The sequence below is a fragment of the Mesitornis unicolor genome, unplaced genomic scaffold, assembly GCF_000695765.1.
Source record: "Mesitornis unicolor isolate BGI_N332 unplaced genomic scaffold, ASM69576v1 scaffold15242, whole genome shotgun sequence".
Classification (NCBI taxonomy): domain Eukaryota; kingdom Metazoa; phylum Chordata; class Aves; order Mesitornithiformes; family Mesitornithidae; genus Mesitornis; species Mesitornis unicolor.
In genome coordinates, this window is record NW_010169964.1 from 13,803 (window position 1) to 33,332 (window position 19,530).

At 48.6% G+C, this 19,530-nt stretch overlaps 1 protein-coding gene across 1 annotated transcript in view; it reads right to left on the reverse strand.

Moving 5' to 3' along the window:
* Positions 1-2,424: 2,424 nt before the first annotated feature.
* The window catches only part of SUFU (suppressor of fused homolog (Drosophila)), an 84,320-nt gene continuing 67,214 nt past the window's right edge, over positions 2,425-19,530 (reverse strand). The window contains exons 9-11 of the mRNA XM_010179537.1: positions 19,048-19,186; positions 5,927-5,995; positions 2,425-2,917 (exon numbers count right to left, since the gene is read on the reverse strand). Of these exons, the coding sequence (XP_010177839.1) occupies positions 2,828-2,917; positions 5,927-5,995; positions 19,048-19,186 (298 nt within the window). The 3' untranslated portion in view covers positions 2,425-2,827. The remainder of the gene's footprint in view (positions 2,918-5,926; positions 5,996-19,047; positions 19,187-19,530) is intronic.

The following is a 19,530-nucleotide window of genomic DNA, read 5'->3' on the forward strand; positions in this document are numbered from 1 at the left end:
CACAGAACTATATATAAATACATGACATGGAACAAAAATACACACACACGAGGATACTGGGTGGGTTTTCAAATGCATTCAGCGTGCTGCCTCTGAAGTCAATGAAAACCCAGCCCAGAGCGTCTGATGAGAGTAAATACGGTGAGGAAAACATACACATCAGAAAGGCAGAACTGGAACACCAGCCGGCTCGGAGGAGGTGCTTTCCCTGCGCACAGCACCACATCCCCACTGCGAAGGCTCAAGGAGTTCATAGGGCAGCAGGTCCCAAGCTTTCCAGATGTGTTGTCAGAGCCCAGAGAGGGTCTGATGGACTTCTCCCTGCCCCGTGCTGATCTCTGCAGGAACAGCAACAATTGACCTTCCAAATGTCCCTTCTCCACTCAGATGTGGATTTTAAGCTCCTTTTAATGAGCGCTAGCATCTGGAAACAAGGAAGAGCAGCCAGCGTTGTGGCCACAGGCCAGCCCTGCTGCAGGCACCCTCAGAAAGCTCGTGCAAGAGCATTCACAGGCTACTGTTGGTGGAGGGCTTTGGGACAAGATTGTAGTCGCTGCCCTTGCCCTTTTCCCGACTGTCACAATTGTCTGTTTGTTCATTGTCTTGTGGCGGGACGCTTGGGCACATCATTTCTGAAGCTGGACTGGTACCTTTTCATGCCACTTTCTCACCCACGCTGTCCCCTGCATATGCATCTACAGCGCAGAGAGGATGCTTAGTGCTAACCAGGGCAATGAAAACTGGCCAAGAGATCCCACGGATGAATGCGGCCTGCCACAGCACAGAAATCATGAATGCGACCTGCCACAGCACAGAAATCACTCTGGCTGGCACCCACAGATATCCAAAAGTTTGTTCTTTCGCAGCAGGATTTTAAGATGATCCTCTGAGTTCAGACAAAATGACAAACTCATTTACATGTAAATTGCTTTCGTAGCTGTGCAGAAAGGAAGGTTCTGCTGAGCAGTGTTGGACCCTGCATTTGGCCTGCCTTAAATTATAATATAACAACAATTATAATAATACAAACACTACTTTGTACACAAAGCACGCCCTCCCCTGCAAACCCTGGCATGCTTCGGTAGGTCCTACAGCCCTCTAGTCAATAATCACCCGCTCTGCACAGAGAGACATTGAGTGACTTGCCTGAGGCCACAGAGGAATTCTGCAGCAAGCCCAAGGAAAGCTTTGCGGCTCCTAGCTCTGCTTCTTGACCAACATTAACCAGCCTCAAATATATGCAAAAAACATCAAAGCTGACTGTGCCAGGAAGAAATTAAATCAGCAAACAAATAGAAAACCAACCCTGGGGTGCCGGGAGGCCTCCTGGACTTTGCTGTTTGATCAGGGGAGTTAAGTGTTAAAAGCTTTTGTGATACCTCTATTAGGATCACACAGCAATTGCGCATAAATCGCCAAGTTATCTTGTCGGCAGAAAGGGGTGGAAGGAAAGCTGCATCTCCCCTGGCAAGGAGTGAAGAGTTGTCACCAAAAGACAATGGCAGAGGAAGGCTGGGGAATGTGCATCAGAAACAACCTGCGACAGCCGCAGGGGGTTCGGCCGTGGTGGTTTGCTGCAGCACATCCACAGGGGCCAGCATCCCAATGCAGAGACACAGCCTGACCCTGAAGAGACTCTCCTCTGCACTCCACCGCGTTTTGCTTCAAGGAGGAAGCCACAGGGACCTAGAAAAAAGGTTTTTTCAAATTGATTTTGGTGTTTTACAGCTCAAATCTATCTGAAAGGAGGGTTGTCAGCAACAAGAGCCACCACAGCAAGGCTAGAGGGAAAAATGGAGCTGTATTAGGGCACAACCCTGTTGGAGCAGGGAGAATAGTTGGCTTTGCTGAGGCTGAGACTCCTCTCTGCTATGCCAGGGCAGTGGAGATCTCCATTTCATGTGCTTTCAAGCAGCCCTCTGGATCCTGCAGAGCTGCTGAAGTTGTCCCTGTGAACAAATGGTCCATTCTAGCTTCTCAAATTCTGTACAATAGCAAGGAAAAAATACTTGACAGTATCTCTTTAAAGATAAACACACTGTAAACAGGAGATCTCCCCCGCCCTGGTAGCTTTCTTCCTCCTGCCTGTGCAAAACCAGAGGTTGCGACCTTCCCTGGGGTTCAGGCACAAGGACAGGATGCGCGAGAATAAAGTTGCCTCTGTTTGCAGCGATACCATAGCTAATAGCACCAAGACCAACACTTAAAACATGCCTAATTTGAGGGCAGGGAGGATCTGGGTTTGTTTTTCTTGACTGAACTAGAAAGTTCATCTTTAAATCTGTTCAGCTTCAAGCATGTGAGCTTTTGGCCTCCTTTAAACAGGGGAAATACCATTCCGTTTCTGAAAAGCAAAAAAAAAATAGCACATGGAAGAACAGTTCTGCAGTCAGTAAAAGTCTGGCTAACAAAAGGACTCCAGAGTCACGTAAAGAACATTTAATCCATGGATTATAGGCTCGCACCTGGCAGAAATGCATGTGTAAATAGAGGCGCGCAGAGCGTCTACACCCTGGGCTAAGGCAGAGGGGAGGTCTGTAGCTAGGAGAGAGAAAGGATTCTTACTACTAATTTTCATAGTTAAATATTTCTCACTCGCACTCACACATACGCAGGCTGTTCCCAGAGAGCTCAGCCTTGGGAAGGATAAAGGAAAGGGCTCAGTTCGGCCTGGGCTGGTGCTGAGTAGCTCCTCTTCTGTTTGCAGTGGTTGTGCAGCAAACTCTTATTTGCAGGCAGAGTTTTTACTGCATTAATTATCCTGTGAGTCACTGGGTAATGGACAGTAACTTGGCTCTCCCAGTTGTTAGAAGGGTGTAATTCAGCTCTAATGCAGCGGGTTGTCGAACACAGCATCTGGCAAGATGGAAACTTTCAGTTTCTTTTCAGGCCAGCTGTACTCCTTTGGAAGTTTAAACTGTAAGACAATAAAGAGAAGCAGTTAATGTATACCACTGCAACCTAACCCACCGAAAAAACAAAATCATCACAAAGGCAGGCAGCCCTGTGTTATTATTATGTTTTAAAACAAGAGGCCACTAAGAAAACATTTCCCCATCAGTATGTTTTGGACAGCAGTGGACATTAGATAATGTGGCCTGTGCCTCAGCTGCCAAAGTAAAGTTCTGAGATTTCAGCCCAGGCGCTGTTTATTTCATCAGATGGATTCTGGAGGGTTTCTATCCCCAGCACCATTTCCCCTCCCCGACCTCTGAAAATCCACAGCACAAGTATCTCCCCTCCTACCTGACCTACCCTTTCCTTTCACCTACCCCGGCCCCCAGAGCCCCCTATTTGCTTTAAAGGGAGACTTAAGGCAGCTTTCAAACTCCTGCTCGTGCAGGACGTCAGTGAGCTACCACGGCTTTGCAGGTGCCAGGCTTGCAAATGGCTGTCACCTCGGGGAGGGCTGGGGACAGCCAGCAGGCCTCAGCAGCAGTTCTGCTCCAGCCCTACCCACCTCTGGTACAAAGGCTTCGCAGAGCACCTGCACAACGCCTCATATTCACACAGGCACTCGGCTGCTCAGGCTGTTTTGCAAACATTGATTGAAGCACAGGGAACAGAGATTTTTTGCCCCATTCTGGTTTGCACAGCACTGTTTTTGGCCAATGTTTCCCAAACAAGGGGAGTGCACTGGTCCTGCCCTGACGTTGCTCCAGGGCACCCTGCCTTCTCCTGGGAAGTCACCCCAACATCTCTGATTGCAAACACAACCATGTGGGGACACAGCTCCAAGGAGGATCTCTCAAACAAAGTCCTGTGGGAGGTGTGGGAGGTGGAGTCTCTTGGGCTACAAATCTGCCCCATCCACAGTGGGATGGCAACCAGCTCTGCACGAGCGTTTCCTGCAATCTCAGTGCCCAGCCTGAGGACCCAAAACATGTGAGGAACAGCTCTGGAAGTGTTTGCAGGATCATTTTGTTCTAAAAACTCTGTTGCATCCGTGGTGTAGCACTGCCTGACACTGTGATAGTCCCTGACACCCTGACGGGACACCCAGGGAGGAATCTATCCAGGATCCCACACCACCAGTGATAAACTGACCTGGGGGCAGCAAATTCAGAACAGTTACAGGTACAGTGGCCCTCTCCTAGGAGAGTCCTCAGACCAAGGCCAGCAGCACTGTGAGCTTCCCAGGGGCTATGCGAATTGCAGAGTTGGTGCAAGGGGACAGTGACCTGCGAATCATCCATCTTTATCCAATTACTTGTCTTTTAAGTGCATTTCTGAAGGACATTAACACTCGCTCAGTGGCAGTTTCCTGCAGTAGATCTCCTCCAGCTGCCTGCTCCACAGCAAGGGCAGCTCAAACATGAATTTGCTCCTGGCCTTGTTCCATGTGCAGCTGTGTAAGAGCTGTGTAACCTGTAGTTGGTACCCATGCACCTCGGTATGCTGGGCTGGCAGTTTAGGGTCTGACCCATGATCTAGGGGCATGGCAGGAGGATCATTCAGGATAGTGGCTACCATAAACTCCCACTCTTTCTCCTCTAGGAAACATGAACAGCCCAAGTCCCACTCATGGTTGTTTTTTTTTAACTGAAGCTCTGTGTCTATCTGTGGTTCTTTATGCAGCAAAGGAAAGACTCTCCTTGCAGCACTTCATTCTACCACATGAATATCATCGGCAACAGCCAGGGCTGCTGAGGAACGCCTTCAGTTGGCCCAAACAGAGATCTTGCAAATTACAAATCCTTGGAGGAATCTGGATGCTGAAAGATCACATTTCATCTCAAGTATTTTCCTTTTTATAAACAGGAGTGGTTCCAAAGCAATCCTCTCGGAGAAGTCATCCTTTGCATTTGTTTGTTTTTCGCTTTTTAATTTAGCAAAGTCACAGTAACTCAGAACCAAGCACCCAGTCGCTGTGCCAGGAGCTGCCGTGCCCATTGCTTCTGCCTCTCAGCAGAGAGCAGAAGAACATGAGCAGTTCAAAGCCTTAACTAAAGGGCCTTCAAACCAGAACGCTCCTGGGCTTCCATGTCACCAGCAAAAATGAGCTTTGGATTAGGTTTAACTGGATAAAAGCTGGCCTGAAAGTCACTGCACAGCCAGCAGCGTGCTCCCCTCACTCACACAGTGAAGAACACCCTGGCATTAAATCAACTCTGGATTAAACAATTAGAGCCCTGAGATTTTCCTGGGGGGAGGGGAGCAGGGTGAGGGATGGGAGGGCTGCTCTACAAGTCAAGGAAAGTTTCTTTAGAGTCTGCAGGGAGCTGTAAAAAATGGGATTAAAAATATTACATGTCATTTCTGCCACTGCTCTTTGAAGTCAAGCAGAATATTTATATGGCATGCATGGGAGACAGGGTGTTAAATGTTCCCCAGGAAGAGATCACATGGCTGGGGAAGTTTAGCACTGCACAGCAAAGCTTTATAAAGCTCCCTTGGCTGCTGCTGTAACGCTTCCAGGCTGGTGATGGTCCTCTGCGCGCTGTGCAGGGGCAGCAGGTGAAGGCCAAGTAGCAGATATGAAGAAGTCCCCGTCTGCTCCCCGAGCCCAAGAAAGGAGGCTGCTACAACAGACTGTTCAGCAGTAAATGTGCTGCCACCACTTCCAGCCTCTGTGAAAGCGGGGAAGGTGATATGCCTGGGGTTGCTGCTGCCGAGGACACTATGGAGGAAACCCTGGCCCAGGGGCTGCGCCGCTTTGATTTGGGGTGCTCAGATACCACATTGGGAAAGATGCTGGCAGAAAGGAAATGCAGAGTCTCCCTTAATACCCATTCCTGCCCCGTAGTTCTTGCAATCCCTTCTCTCAGTGTCTTATTTCACACCAGATGTGAAGGTTTAGCGAGGCCTCAAGCCCATGGGGCAGGGCTGCAGCCTGCAAGCTGAGGGGAGGATCAAAGGCAAGCTGCAGGAGGGGCTGAGCTCTCTGGGACAGTGCATGGGAGATACAGGAATGACGCAGCCTTACTTCCTCTGGAGAATTCAGATCTTCTAAATCTTCCAGCATTCTCTCTACGAACTCTTCAGTCAATAGGATCTGCAAAGGAAATACAGCAGTTTACGCCTTTACACTCTCAGTTTTAGCTAACTGTCGAGAAATAGAACAACTTCTGCAGAGAGCAGACTGTACCAGCTCCCTCCTTCCCCATGTCCTTCTTTCCCGCAATACAAAGGTTTGAGGGCAAGAAGCTCCTAACTTTGCCTCCCACCCCAACCACTGAAAAAAAAAAGTTAAAATTACAGAGCAATCTTTTTTGACCCTCAATTATCTTCCTTAGTCTAAAATTAGAGGCTCGGCTTTAGACAGAGAGAGTTGAGAAGGAGGAAAAGGGGTCAAGATAACAAATGTTGGAGAGACAGTGGGAGACAGCGACTTTCATCTGATCCATTGAAGTTAAGCTCACAGTTTAATCAGGAAAGAGCAGCGCAGGGAGAGCCTGAGACCCGTACAGAGCTGATGCTCTGGGCATGGGGAGGGCTCTGACCCGAGTGCAGCACATCGCTCAGATGAACCAGATGCTGGGCACAGGAGGTGTTCCCAGAGGTGCGTGCGCTGGGCACCTCCACGTTGTATCACACGTGCCCATGCCTCTGCTGGGAAAGCTTTTGGCTCATCTCAAGGCCAGGCTGGCAAGCATGAAGCAGCCCAGGAAAGCAGCTGCCAATGGGTCAAAATTCCCAGCTGGGGGCCATGACCTTGGCTTCGTGGAGCCCCTCAAGTCACACAAACCAGAGACACCGTGGAGGGACACCAGCCCTGGGAATTCAAGGGTAGGAGCTCCCACCCTCTTTAAAAAAGCACGTGATGGCCAAAAGCAAACACGTCCTGCCTCTCTTCACAACAGCCGTAAAGGCCAGAGCTCCAGGCAGGCCAGCTGGCTTGGCACAGGAGCAGAGACTGCAGTGCAGGACCAGGCAAACATCCTCACACAGTGAGGGGGCCTTGGAGCAGCATTCCTGGGAGTTATGTTGCAGCAGTATCCAGCGGATTATTCCCATTTCAGCCCACAGGTTTGTTTCTTATCCCTGCTCCTCCTTTCCTTCCTTTGCTCCACCCTTTCCTCTGCCTCTGGCACTGCTTTCCATCCTGAAGTAAGCACCATCCCCATGCCCACTTTCTCACCTTTCCCTGTCCTTGTTCTCCTCAGCCATGAGCTCTGTGCTTCCTCCCAGAGAAGGGACCCCTTCAGCACCAAACACTGATGGAGCCACGTGCCCAGCCCTGCTGCTCTCCGCTGTCCCCTCTGTCACTCGTGGCAGAGGGGCAGCTAGGCTGTCCCACCTTGGTGCAGGAAGCCACCTCCAATGCCCACCAGCTCCATGGTGCCAGTAATATCAGTAGGGAGCAAGCGACTGCCAGGATGCCATGGGCTGTCTGGGAAGTGGAAGCCTCTGGGCTCCATTTTGGTAACACACAAGCAGGGCTATTGGACAGAAAGAGAAAAGGAAGGTTCCAATCTTCCTTTCTTCCTTTGGTTGGAAAGAGAAGAGATCCATACCCACTGAATCCAGATCTGAGAGCTACCAGGTGTCTGCAGTTCTCTAAACTTCAGCCTTGCTACCCTGCTGCCATTGCACACAGATTTCCCAGGCAATGAGGGAACTGCAGCCTCCCCTCTCCACCACATTCCCCTCTTTGCTTAGCTTCAACCTGCAGCAGGCTCCAGGCCAGGGTTTATGACTGAGCTGCTCAGCATGGATGAAGGCACCTCCGTCAGGCCTTTCTGATCATACCTCAAGCCTGAAAAAACCCTGCTTCAGCTGGGAGCCAGCAGCTTGCTGCTTTGGACATGACTCTGCAGCCTGGCACCAATCCGCAGACTGGCAAGCTGAGAAACATTGCACTGAAACACACAGTACCACCGCAAACTGCTGCAGTCTCCTTGCAGGAGCCTGTAACTATTCTGCCTGTTGAACTGGAGACAGTCGCTTGTTGGCTGTTTGCAGGAGGAGGAAGCCGCCTGTCCATGTCGGAGGCAGGAGGGCAACCTGATCGCTCAGCTCAGGAGGAAGAGCAGGGTGGGGAGCTGGGGCTCTGCACGGAGCAGATCGGTTTCTGCGGAGGTGCAGCCTGCAATGGGGTGAGGGAATGAAAACAATTTGGCAGACATCAGAATCTTCAGAGCAGCCGGAAAAAGGAGGAGGAATTGGTATTCACAGCAATCAGGCAAGGAGGAAATGAATATTCAGCCATCCACGGATGAGCAAAAATGCCAGAGGTTGGGATGGGTGAGAGAGCAGGAATAAGAGGCCGCAGCTTTGGCAGGGGGACGAGAAGACAAGCGCAGCAGGAAGACCCCTGGGAGCTTCCAAGGTGCCAGAGGCAGGAGAGGAATGGGAACCACGTGTGCGAGGCAGCCAGCTGCTCTGAGGCTGGAGGAAAACAAGACAGGGTGTGCAGGGGTAAACAGCAAGGGGTGGTGAGGGTGAAGTGTGGGGACAGGTCAGGTCTTGGCTAAGCCACAGACTCCCAGAGGAGGGACGAGCCTAAATGGAGCATTGTGCCTAGGACTGACCTGGGGTGCAACCTCCTCAGATGGCTGAGCCCATCTGCAGCTCACTGTCCCCTCTCAGTGAGTCTGGGCAATCCAGCTGAAAAATACCCCAAATTCCACTGACTTAGTGAGCTGAACTGGCTCCCTGAAAGGTCTGACAAGTAGAATAGGACAGGAGTCCGCAACTCAGCTGCCTCGTGGACTGCGGTTGTCAGATCCAAGCAATGGCAGGCTGCTCTGTGCAGTGTGCTGAGGCAAGATCACAGCGCTGCTCTGCAAGCCCCGCACAGACAGACAGCTTTGGTGGAGGACAGGCGTCACAGGCTGCAATGACAAACTGCTGCAGTGACATTCACACTGTCTGTCACTCAGCCTGTCCTTAGCAGCTCAAGTCAGACAAAAACCAACCCCAAACTACTACCCCACACTATAGGGGAGACCTGCTGTCCTTTCTGTGGAAGGAAGTCTCTGAAACGTGGGTGTAAGCACACATACAAGCAGCTATGTTCCTCAGCACAGAAAACCAGCACTCCTGAGCTCTCTGGAGGACGCAGGGAGAAGGTACGCATCCGCAGCACACCAGCTGCTGAAGAGGGCTTTGAAGCAAGAAGTGTTGTCACCCTGGATTTGTGTCTAGACAAGATTTCTCCTCTTAGAAGTAGCCCAATCAAAACGGCCCAAGAGCATCAAGGCCTGTGCTTGTAGATCGGGCTGCCATCCCCACCTGCAATCAGCAAACCCATCTTCATGCTGGTGAGTGCGTCTTTGCTCCTACAGAGAAGGATGGGAATAAATCCAATCCCATCTCAGCTTCCCTCACTCACAGTATTTCGGGTTTCCAGCTCTTGTAGCATGCCTGCTCCTGCACAGTATGATACCCCATTACATTAACACACAAATTTTATATGTGCATGATATTAAAGGTGACATTCCCAGCAAATAAACATGACAGACTGCCATTGGTCTAGGCACCTAATTTAATCTCCTCTGGGACTTAAACCTTAGAAGCTCAAATTAGACAAATAGCCCCCCTTCACTTTATATTTCAGACTTGAATCTAGAATTTTCCTCCAATGCTGTTAACTGATCTTATCAACAGGACACTGCACAGAGGCCACAATACTGAACCAGCTTATCCTCTTCCCAAAGGAAAACAGAGCCTCACTGTTGTGCTGCAGCCATGGGAAAAGCCGACGCAATCTGGAGGGCAAATGAAGCTGTCCCATGCGCCCTGAAAGGGCCTTTTCTCCCATGAAATCTCTGGGCTGGTGTTGAGGAAGCAAAGGAGCTCTCCCGAGTGGCGGGGGGCATCCTGGGTGCCACAGTGGCTGGGCACTCACGACGCTGTATTTTCACAGCTCTGTGCAAACAGTCCCGAAAGCCCAGCCTGCCGAAGCTGGTTCCAGGGTGTAGCTCAGCCTTTGTCATGGCTGTTTGCAGTATGAACAGAGAACGGCCTTGCCAGCCAGCTGCAGGTATCTCAAACATCTCCTGTGGTGCTGGACGGTCCTGCTCACACCAGGACCTCCTCGACCTGACCCAGAGAGACCCGGACATGTGCTGTCGCATTGCTAACAGATCTGGATTCCATTTTCAGTGTTGTTTGTGGCTGATAGCCACACTGCAGATGCTTCGAAGATGATGACTAGCCAAAAGGCAAGTTCCTATTTTCTATCACAGGTACCTACTGCACAACGGAGGTCCAGAGTTTGGGTTCTCACTGCTTCACTAACAGCTGCATGTGTCCAGACATGTCACAAAATACCAGGCTAGGCTGTCTTATGCAGGTGGATGTGCTCAGGGGACACATGGGCTGCGTGCATGTTGTCTCCCTCTCGTGGCAAGTCTCACCTGAGCTTGCTGAAACCTACTTCTTACCTACAGGGCCTACCTATGGGTCAACTGAAGGAGCTTGTGTTGAGGCTTTCATACCCACAGATAGTTGAGAAACCTGTATCGTGACTCGTTACAGGTACATGGCTGCAAGCATATGAAAACAGGCAAGGTCTAAAAATGTACACAAGGTCATGGGGCTCCAGACGAGTTCGGCTGACTTTGAAAGCAACTAGTGCTTAGTAAAACATTAAAGACTTTATAATCAGCTTATAGGTACCACCCCATGGTTAACAACCCATCTCTCACTATAGGGTTTGACACTACTATAAGGGCTTGAAATTCTCAGCTCAGGAAAGGCTGGCTGGGGCCAGAGGTCACACCGATGTAAAAACCTGGCACAGCTGGCAAGTCTTTGATCAAGGAAGACCTTCAGAAGCTGAGCTAGGAATCGAGCTCCAGCTCTGTCCCGCTCCAGAAAACATGCTTTGTCCAGGGCAAGACACAAGCCATTGGCCCAGGGTGCTTTTACTGATAACACTCAATTTTCTTGCCTACCTCAAAACAAACCAAACAGTCCCACACATTGTCCTAGTGCTTTGTTTGCATTAAACACTGCCACTTGCTTTTCTAGCAGGTTTGTCAAAGAAAGGCAACAATGTTTTATTAGTTCTGGACTTAGTACAGAGCTGGCTTGTACGGCTCCGCCAGAGAAGGTGGGGACACATTGCAATAAACCTCTATGTAAACCATATCAACCCTTCTAAGAAACTGTTCATCCATCCAGGTGCTATGCCTGGAATGGGTGGAGCAGCTGTACCCTGAGCCACATGTCATCTGTTACATCTGCAAATATCCAGCAGCTTTTAGGAGCCCTTTGCCCTGAAAATGTTTAAGCTTAATTCCTGTTGACAGCACAGCAAAAAGTGAAGTTCAAGCATGTCAGCATTTCCCACTGAAATGAAACATTACCAGTAAAACCCTCTGATGAATCATGCTTTGTGCCACAAGCATCCCCCAGCCCATCTCTCTGCTCTCCCCTTGGCTTGGCTGCCATTGCACTGCCCAGCGTTGACTGCAAATGGCTCAGGGCAGAGGCCTTGTCACTGCGTCATTTATGTCATGCCCAGTCCTGACACTGTCTGAAGGGGCCACCTTGCTGCTCAGATTCACCACAGCTCTCATCACAGCCTCAAAGGTACCAGCATTGCCACAAACACCTCTGATGGGAAATTCCACTGTTGTTCTTCCAGGAGATTCCCAACGCTCCTTGTAAAAGAAAAACATCCACTCATGGATGCCTTGGGGACCCTATTGCTTCACAACGCAATGTTACACTCCCAGAAGAGGAAGTATACGATGATGCTGAAAGATTTTGACCTTGTAGGATCTCTCCATGACATTCCCAACTACAAGGCTGATCCTGGGCTCCTCAGAGGAGTGAGATCCCAGCCCAGTGAAATCCATCCTGCAGACAGGGCTTCTCTGAGTGAACACATTAAGTTTGGCTCAGCTGGGGAGAGGGCTGTCAAGGGAGCCAAGACAACAGGCAATACCAGCTCTTTCAGGGTGAAAAAGCAAAGGAAGAACAGGCATTTCAGAGAATGCTCCAAGTGGGTGGAAAAAAAGCTATAGAAAGTAGCCAAAATGTAGTTTGAGTAGCAAAGGTGAGGCATTAGGTGGCAGGATAGTCAGCCGGCTTAGGGATGTAAGAACTTGACTCATCCAAAACTAGCCTGGACTAGTACTAGTACTACCGAACATGCTGCAGGAGAACTGACATGGGGAGGATCGTGGTGCCCTAACGGGACATTTCTACCCTAGTGTTTCTCCCAGAGTCTCATTCAGCAGTGAGGAAGAAGAACACAAAGGGATGATGCAGTGAGGCTTTGGGGAAGACGATAAACTTACTAGAAAAGTGTTAGCTCAGATTTCCTAGACCTGCTCAAGAATTTGGGGGAAGCCACCCAAAAGATTCTGAAAAAGTTTTTCTTGAGCTAGATGCATAAAACTGCTTTGGAGAAGAGCAGATTGCAGTTGCACACGACTTAAACCAGTTTGTGGGTGTTGTCCTTCAACTCACCATATTAGGCATAACACATCTACTCAAGTTTGGGGAGACCAAAACCCAATCCCTGTCTCTTCAAGAGAGGACTTGGCCCATAGCTGCCACTTATAAGCAAGCATCTCCAGCTTCAGAGTGGCTCTTTCAAATGTTGCTTTGAACCTCTGCTGCTGCCATTATGCCAATGTGCATAAATGATTTAACATGTGGTATAGCAGAGAGAAGAACCAGATGTGCTCAATTCCAGGGGAATGTCCTAACCCTACCGGAACAGAGTCATTCTCTTGTGCTCTCTGTCTCTGTGACTAATTCAGTGTTTTATATGATGTGGAACAACTCCAATTGGATGAGCTGAGGAAGAACCAAAATACCCTACAGTTGTGGTGCCCATAAAATTAGTAGAAATAGACGTTCAAATAAAAGGAAAGGAATAAAACATGAGTTCCTCATATCCTCGGCGAGTGTTTTATCCCTCAAATATTGATTAGAGAAGGCAAAACTTCTAACAACTCCCGCTCCATTCTGCAAAACTAGCTTTTTTCCCCCCCTTTTTTGCTGTTTTTATTGAAGAAAATCCTTCTATTTCTGGTTTCATTCAACACAAAAGGATTTTTTTTCAGCTTTTGGTCTCTGTAAGGCTTTTGTTTCAGCAAGAAAAACTGAAAATATTTAAAGATTGGGCTCAGTCTGATCTTCTTTCCCAGATTTTTCACTTAGGTTGCCAAACCAAAAGAATGGATCATCCCCCATGACCTCGCTCACAGTAATCCTCCCCCCCTCCACGACTGCCGGCATAGATAGTGCATGTTGATAGCTCCTGAATGCTGGATGCTTCCCACAGCCTCCATGTACCTATCCTGCCTACAGGCACACTTAACATTTTCTATGAGAAGTCTGACCTTGCTGTCCTAACCCTCAACTTATTTTTCCATGCTGGATGCCTTGTTTTTGATTTTTTTTAAAGGTTTTTAGGGGAAAGAGCCAAGCTATCTCAGAGAGGTATTTTGGAAAAAGTATTTTTTTGACAGTACTAACACATGCCTATTATCATTTTGTTGCAAAGCACGAGAACTACCCCTTATGAGGAGGGAGATGAAGATTAGCAAAAAACGCTCTGGAGGTCAAGGCAAAGTCTCCTGATCATTCAAATACTTTGCCGAGTCAGAAGCCTCTGAAAGTCACTGTCCATAGCCTCTGAGAGAGAGGCAGAAAAATGTACTGAAGAGCCCTTTTCATTGAGCATGTCCCAGCCCGGGGCAGCTCTGCCCCAAACACAGGGCAAAGGTAGCTAAGGAGTAGCTTTCCCTCAGATCATTCCTCTGAGCAGCGAGGGATTGCTATGGCACCAGGCACACCAGGACTAAAGGCAGGGAAACTCTCCAGCACTCTCAGCGTTTCTGCTGGAAGCCAGGCTATGTGGAGGAGGAGGAGAAGGAATTTGCCAACTTGAATGAAGGGGAGGAGAGGAAAGCAGAGACAGGGGAAGACGGAGACATAGAAAAACAGGATGGAGGGCAAACCAGAGGCCAAAGCCGGAGGTGACACAAAGGGCAGGGAGACTGGAGGAGAACCCCGTTTCCACAGCCTCAGCATTCACACACTGTCCACTGGACGTTGCAAACCTACTGGTGTGGGAGGCGAGGGAAGAGCATCCTCCAGAAGCAGCTAGTGCCAGAGGATAACACTCCACGGCCGCTGTGAGCTCCTCGGCTCACGTGGAGGGGCAGACCTTGTGCCGAGAATCAGAGGGTGCCAACTGCAAATGAACCATAGCCTCCATCTGCCTAACAGGATTCGTCCTGAAACCAAGTAAATTACCTGGAAAAAACCCCTCTACACTCAGAGACCAGAGATATTGGGTGTATAAAACTTTGGAAATGGCTGCACAGAGATTGTATGCACCACGCTAATTTGGCCCCAGCATATGTCTGCCTCACAAAACAAATCTGTAATCACAGGATCGCATGCAGCTTTTCTCCCACAAGACCTCTGCCCTGCTCAGTCCTCAGGATGGTTCTGCTCACTGAATGCAGTATTAGTCATCATTTCTTTTCATTATCATTCAACTTGCTTCCCCATTCCCTCCTACTCTCTTCCCCTTTATTTAGTACACTCCATCCAACTACTGCCAGCATGGATTACACTGGACGTACCTAATCTTACTGTCCTTACCATTCTCACAGCCTCTGATGTGCTCAGCCTCGCATTTCTGGGAGGCAGGGAAGCGCTCCTCTCTATGCAGCAGATAGGGGAGGGAGGCTAAAAAAAGCTAAAAGACTTAAAACTCATACAGAAAATCTGCAAGAGCAGGGAGCTGAACATGGGTCTTTGACTCCCAGGCTGACCCCCTACCCCAGAGAGATCCTTTCTCTGCTGACCTGCAATTTTAATCTCTTCCTGAAATTGTTTCTGGTGTTCATCTGTGGAGCTGGAATGCTTGAAAAGCATGGAATTAATCTTCACAGGATGACTGGAAGAAGGTTTTCCTGAACAGACATGGGAAAATGAGCGAAGAGAAAACTTCATCTGAACATCTACTTCTTGCAGGTCCCTGCTCTCCAGCCTGCTCAGTCCCGCAGGGCACAAGGGTATCTGCAGAGGAATTCCTCCCGGCCTCCTCCAGCCACTGGGAACACAGATCAGACCTCAGGTCTCAAGCTGGACACCCAGAAAAACAAGGCACACAAACTCAGCTGCCACACAAGGACATTTGAGCTTAAGATTCTGGAATAGGATTGAGAAAGGACAGAGCAGTAGAGGCAGGAACAGGATCCAGTTCTCCAGGGCAGCATTTAACAGGCTTCACCATAAGAGTACTGTGATATTTTTGCAATTACTTGCCTCATTCACTACACACCTTCTAATTTTGACAAACGAACGAAGTGGAAATCCTATAGGCAAGAGTCTACTTTACTCCACTCTCCTGATTCATGCTCCAAACATGCATCTTTGTTAACTGAAAGAGGCAGGCATGCTTCGTAAAAAATATGTAAGATCCTTCAATTAGATATAGTATCAAATACATGTACTTAACAGGGGCAAGGCTGAAGTGCAGAGATATTTCTTAAATTTTGTATGCTAGATTTTGCAGTTAACAAGGACTCTTTAACTATGGGTTTGTTTTTACTGCACTGTATTGGCTCGCAAGTCAGAGTCTGCAGCAATATGCGATGCGTAACATGCACGTTGCACATGATCAAAGACTTGAGTGTCATCTCCTTCCCTAGAACAATGACTGCCTAAAGCAGCAGGAGCAGAAATTATCTAAAGGTAGTGTTAAACAAACCTCCTTCTCCCCTCTGGGGAGAGTAAGCAGCCCAGGTGAGCAAGGTAGGAGGAGAGAGCAGTCTGCTTTGTGCTAGACGGGCAGAGAGCTCCACATAAAAGCAAAGGAGCTTTGCAGAAGCATGTCCTGACTTCCATCACTGGAGACTTAATGATGATAATTCCCAAAGGATGATGCATGCTGACAGGCTTTGACACAAACTACCCCAGGATAATATTAATATGTATTAAAGGCTCAGGGAACTTTATTGGGATGGGCTTGATCAGTAACACATTTCAACAGAGCATCTCTATCATCTGCTGGAACATAAGTAAGGGAGGGAGGGAGAACACACGCACAGCCTCACCTTGCTTTGGGTAGGTTTTAGAGACAAGCAAGGTTGATCTGTGATGAACTGCATGCTTGGCACAGCTCAGATGTTGGACCGAGAACCTTGGACGCTCCACCACAAATACGAATGTCACTGTGGGGCAGTTAGTATCAGAGTCTGTCTGCATGATCAGCATCCTTAACCTTCCAGCACGAGGCCAGGCACCTCCTGCACAGCCTTTCTGTGTGTCCCTGGAACATCCACCCCTCAGAAAGGAGAGGTGCGCAGGAGACAGTGTGGGGGCTCTGCTGTCGCAGCACTGGGGGAAGGGGGAGCGGAAGAAAGAACTGCGGAAGCCTTTGATCATGTGTAATGTTAATGCAAGTGTTACACATCAGAGACTTTGTGCCGGTAACTAGCACATAAACAGGAGTCTAGTGTTAACAAGGAGGACTTCTTGAATATGTTTGTACATTTCAGAGTCAAAGCAATTTCCCTATTCAACAATACATGACACAGTGGAAGAAGTTCAGAAATAAACCAGCCTGACATGCTTAGACCTTCAATAGAATTTAGCTTCTTAGAACTAATTAAATGTTACTTAAATAAAAAAAAAATCCAAGTACTTGGGAAAGGTGCCAATTTGACAGCTCTGGAGAACGAAATAATCTAATCATCCCCAGAGCACGGGCAGCAGCAGGACAGGCTTCCCCTGCTAACATGCCTCGAACGTGACCTGGAAAGACTGTTGATAGAAACGGGGTGTACAATCTCCGTGGTCTAATGACTCCTTGCCTTTTCTGCTGAGACTGCTAAAACAGCTCCCGCCGAGTACCAGCTGCAGTGGTGATACGGACACCTGTCTGGTAGGAATAGCGCTGGGACCTGCCAAACTCCTGTCATCTGCTCACCCTCTGCTGGAGCCCAGCGACTCTCAGCTCATTGCTCAGCCTGGGCAGCGGCTCTCCGGCCTGTCCCACCTTGGACACGCTCCACTCCAGCCCACGAGATGTAAACAGGAGGTACTGTGTTTAGTCTGCAGGTTTGGGCTTTCACTGCACCAAAGCTCAGGCTCAAGCGGTCAATCTCTGGATGCTGTGGAGTCGAGGCCAAGATTTTTCAGGCTCTTATTTCTTCCCTCAGATAGGGAAAAAGTCCACGGGAGGAGATGCGTGCCTTCTCTTCCTCTCCATGGTCCCTCCATTCACTTGCCTTTGCAACCAGCCCCTGCATTGCAGTGATCTGCCTTTCAGCTGCCAACTGTCCCTGGAGCTCATGGCTGTGCCTGGCGTCCCAAGCGAGGGAGGAAGAAAATCCTCTCTAGGCCATGCTGTGAAGACTTTGCAGGGCTTGCCAGCTCCGCCAGCCCAGGCTGCAAGGGACTACACCAAATGCAGCTCACCTCCTTGGAAATGTTATGCACCACAACTTCTTTTACCTCTGAAGCAAAGCCACATGAACCTCCATCCTCTGCTCCCAACACCACAAGGGAATGCTGAGCATGGATCAAGCCTTTCATGGCATATTAAGTCAAGAGCCTCAGACACTCCCACATGTATCTCACACAATTGGGTGCTCCTCCTGTTGTTCCAGGCTGCTTTTAGCCTCCCTTTCTCCCCACCCAGTCTGTCCTCCTTCATTCTCATCACAGGATGGGGCAGAAGCCAGCAGCAGAGCCAGTCACGTCAGATGAGAAGATCCAATACACTGACCTTGTGTAGGAGACAAACGAGGCAATGTGCTTTTCCCTACCGCTCAGAAGCCAGCAATTCTCCACCTTTCCCTCCCGCCTACTCCAAAAATCTTCCATAATTTTCAGCATCAAAGTAACACGCACAGAAGCAACCACATTCATAAGGGTTAATATCAGTTACATGTCTGAATGGTGACCTAATTATTGCCATCCTTCACTGTTTAGAGGTTACTTGACTACTCTACACATCAATACATTTCAAGATGTGATGTAAATGCAAACAAACACACTTATGTTTGGAGTTAACACAGTCACAAGATCCTGTGTATCATGTGTTGGCAAGCATAGGAACCAAGAGCAAATGACCCACCCTTAAACCTGACCCTTTGCTGTTAATCATTACAGGAGAGTTGCACTTTCCAGCCAGTACAATCAAAGCATGCGAGCTCTTTGAAAATCCCTACACACTGCATGATTCCAGCCAAGATCAGCTCCTTTACAAGATGTATGGACTTCAAGGTATGATGTCCTCCAGACATACGAACACGGGCAGTGAAAGGCCTTGAAAACAAGTCACTGGAAAGTTAACGGCAACACTGCAGTGCTAAAACAACTCCCTGCCTTCAAAACAGAAGAGGAGGCAGGAAACAGTGAAGGCAGAGATGTACTGCATGCATACAGTTCCTCAGAGATGGGCTTTTCTGCATAAACACATTCCCCAAAGCTCTTTTATTTTCGCAGTATGTTTATAACCATGAAGAAATGCAAGGTTAGAATAGCGCTACACCATCATATCATTAGTGCATCACGGCTCCATAGGGCTGACCCTCAACACCAAGCAGATGGGGAGTTTCCAAGGAAAATCTGTGATACAGAAAATATCTGGGTGCAGAAAATGCGTGGGTGCTTCAAGCAACCACGAGCTTTTGTCAAAGAATCAATAGGAAAGAGCTAAAACTGGAAGAAGCAATGCTCTCTGTGCTGCTCTCCTGTTAGGGATGATGTAAAACTGAGATGGATCACAGTCCCACAGCTTTCTAGCTCTTCCGCCCTGGCTCCATTCTTGTTTAGGTAATTCCACTCTGCCTCCCCAAATTCCTTTCTGGAAGAAATGAAGAGTAAATACAACCTGCAAAGTGTTCGTTGACTCCAGGAAATGGGCACTACTGTATTCACAGATGAGTTCTGAACTTTCCAGCCACTGCTCATAAATTTGAGTTCCATGAATATAAATAGTAACAGATCTCTATTATTTTTTGAGTCCAAAATAACTGAAAATATGCAAGAGCTATGAGAGATGTTGTGGCAGAAAATACAGGTTTGTTACACTTCTAAACTACGAGTCCTTAGCAGGATCATTTTTAGGACACAGTAAAGGAGGGAGAAAAAGGAAGGAGGCTCACTCACTTGTAACCACGGTCCATGTGCTGCATAGGGGTGCTCTTCTGTAGCAAAGGCTCCTTCTACTCCCGTTGATACAAACGTGATTGCTGTATCACCTGTAATACTTTTATACGTAAAGTGCCGTCCATGCAAGAGCCTTCCCCTGGGGAATAAAACATTTGTGTGTGAATTGAGAGAGTGTGAGCAGCATTCAACAGAATGATGAAGAGGATAGCTTCCGCCATCAGCATGGGAAACCATTTTGAAGGCAGCAACTATTAATTTTTCAGGAATACAGACATTATTTGCTTCACAAAGCAGGTCACAAGCCTCCTCCTGTGGCAAGGAGTTCCCTCTTATCTCCCTCCTCAATCTCAGGGCCTTGTTACAAAACTAGAATACATCTAAATCCCACTGCATGCCTGTCCCCATGATGAGGTGCTGATGTATGTAAGAGCAGGGGACTGCCTGTCTTTCAGTAAGGTAAAAACTGCAGAAGAGAATCCA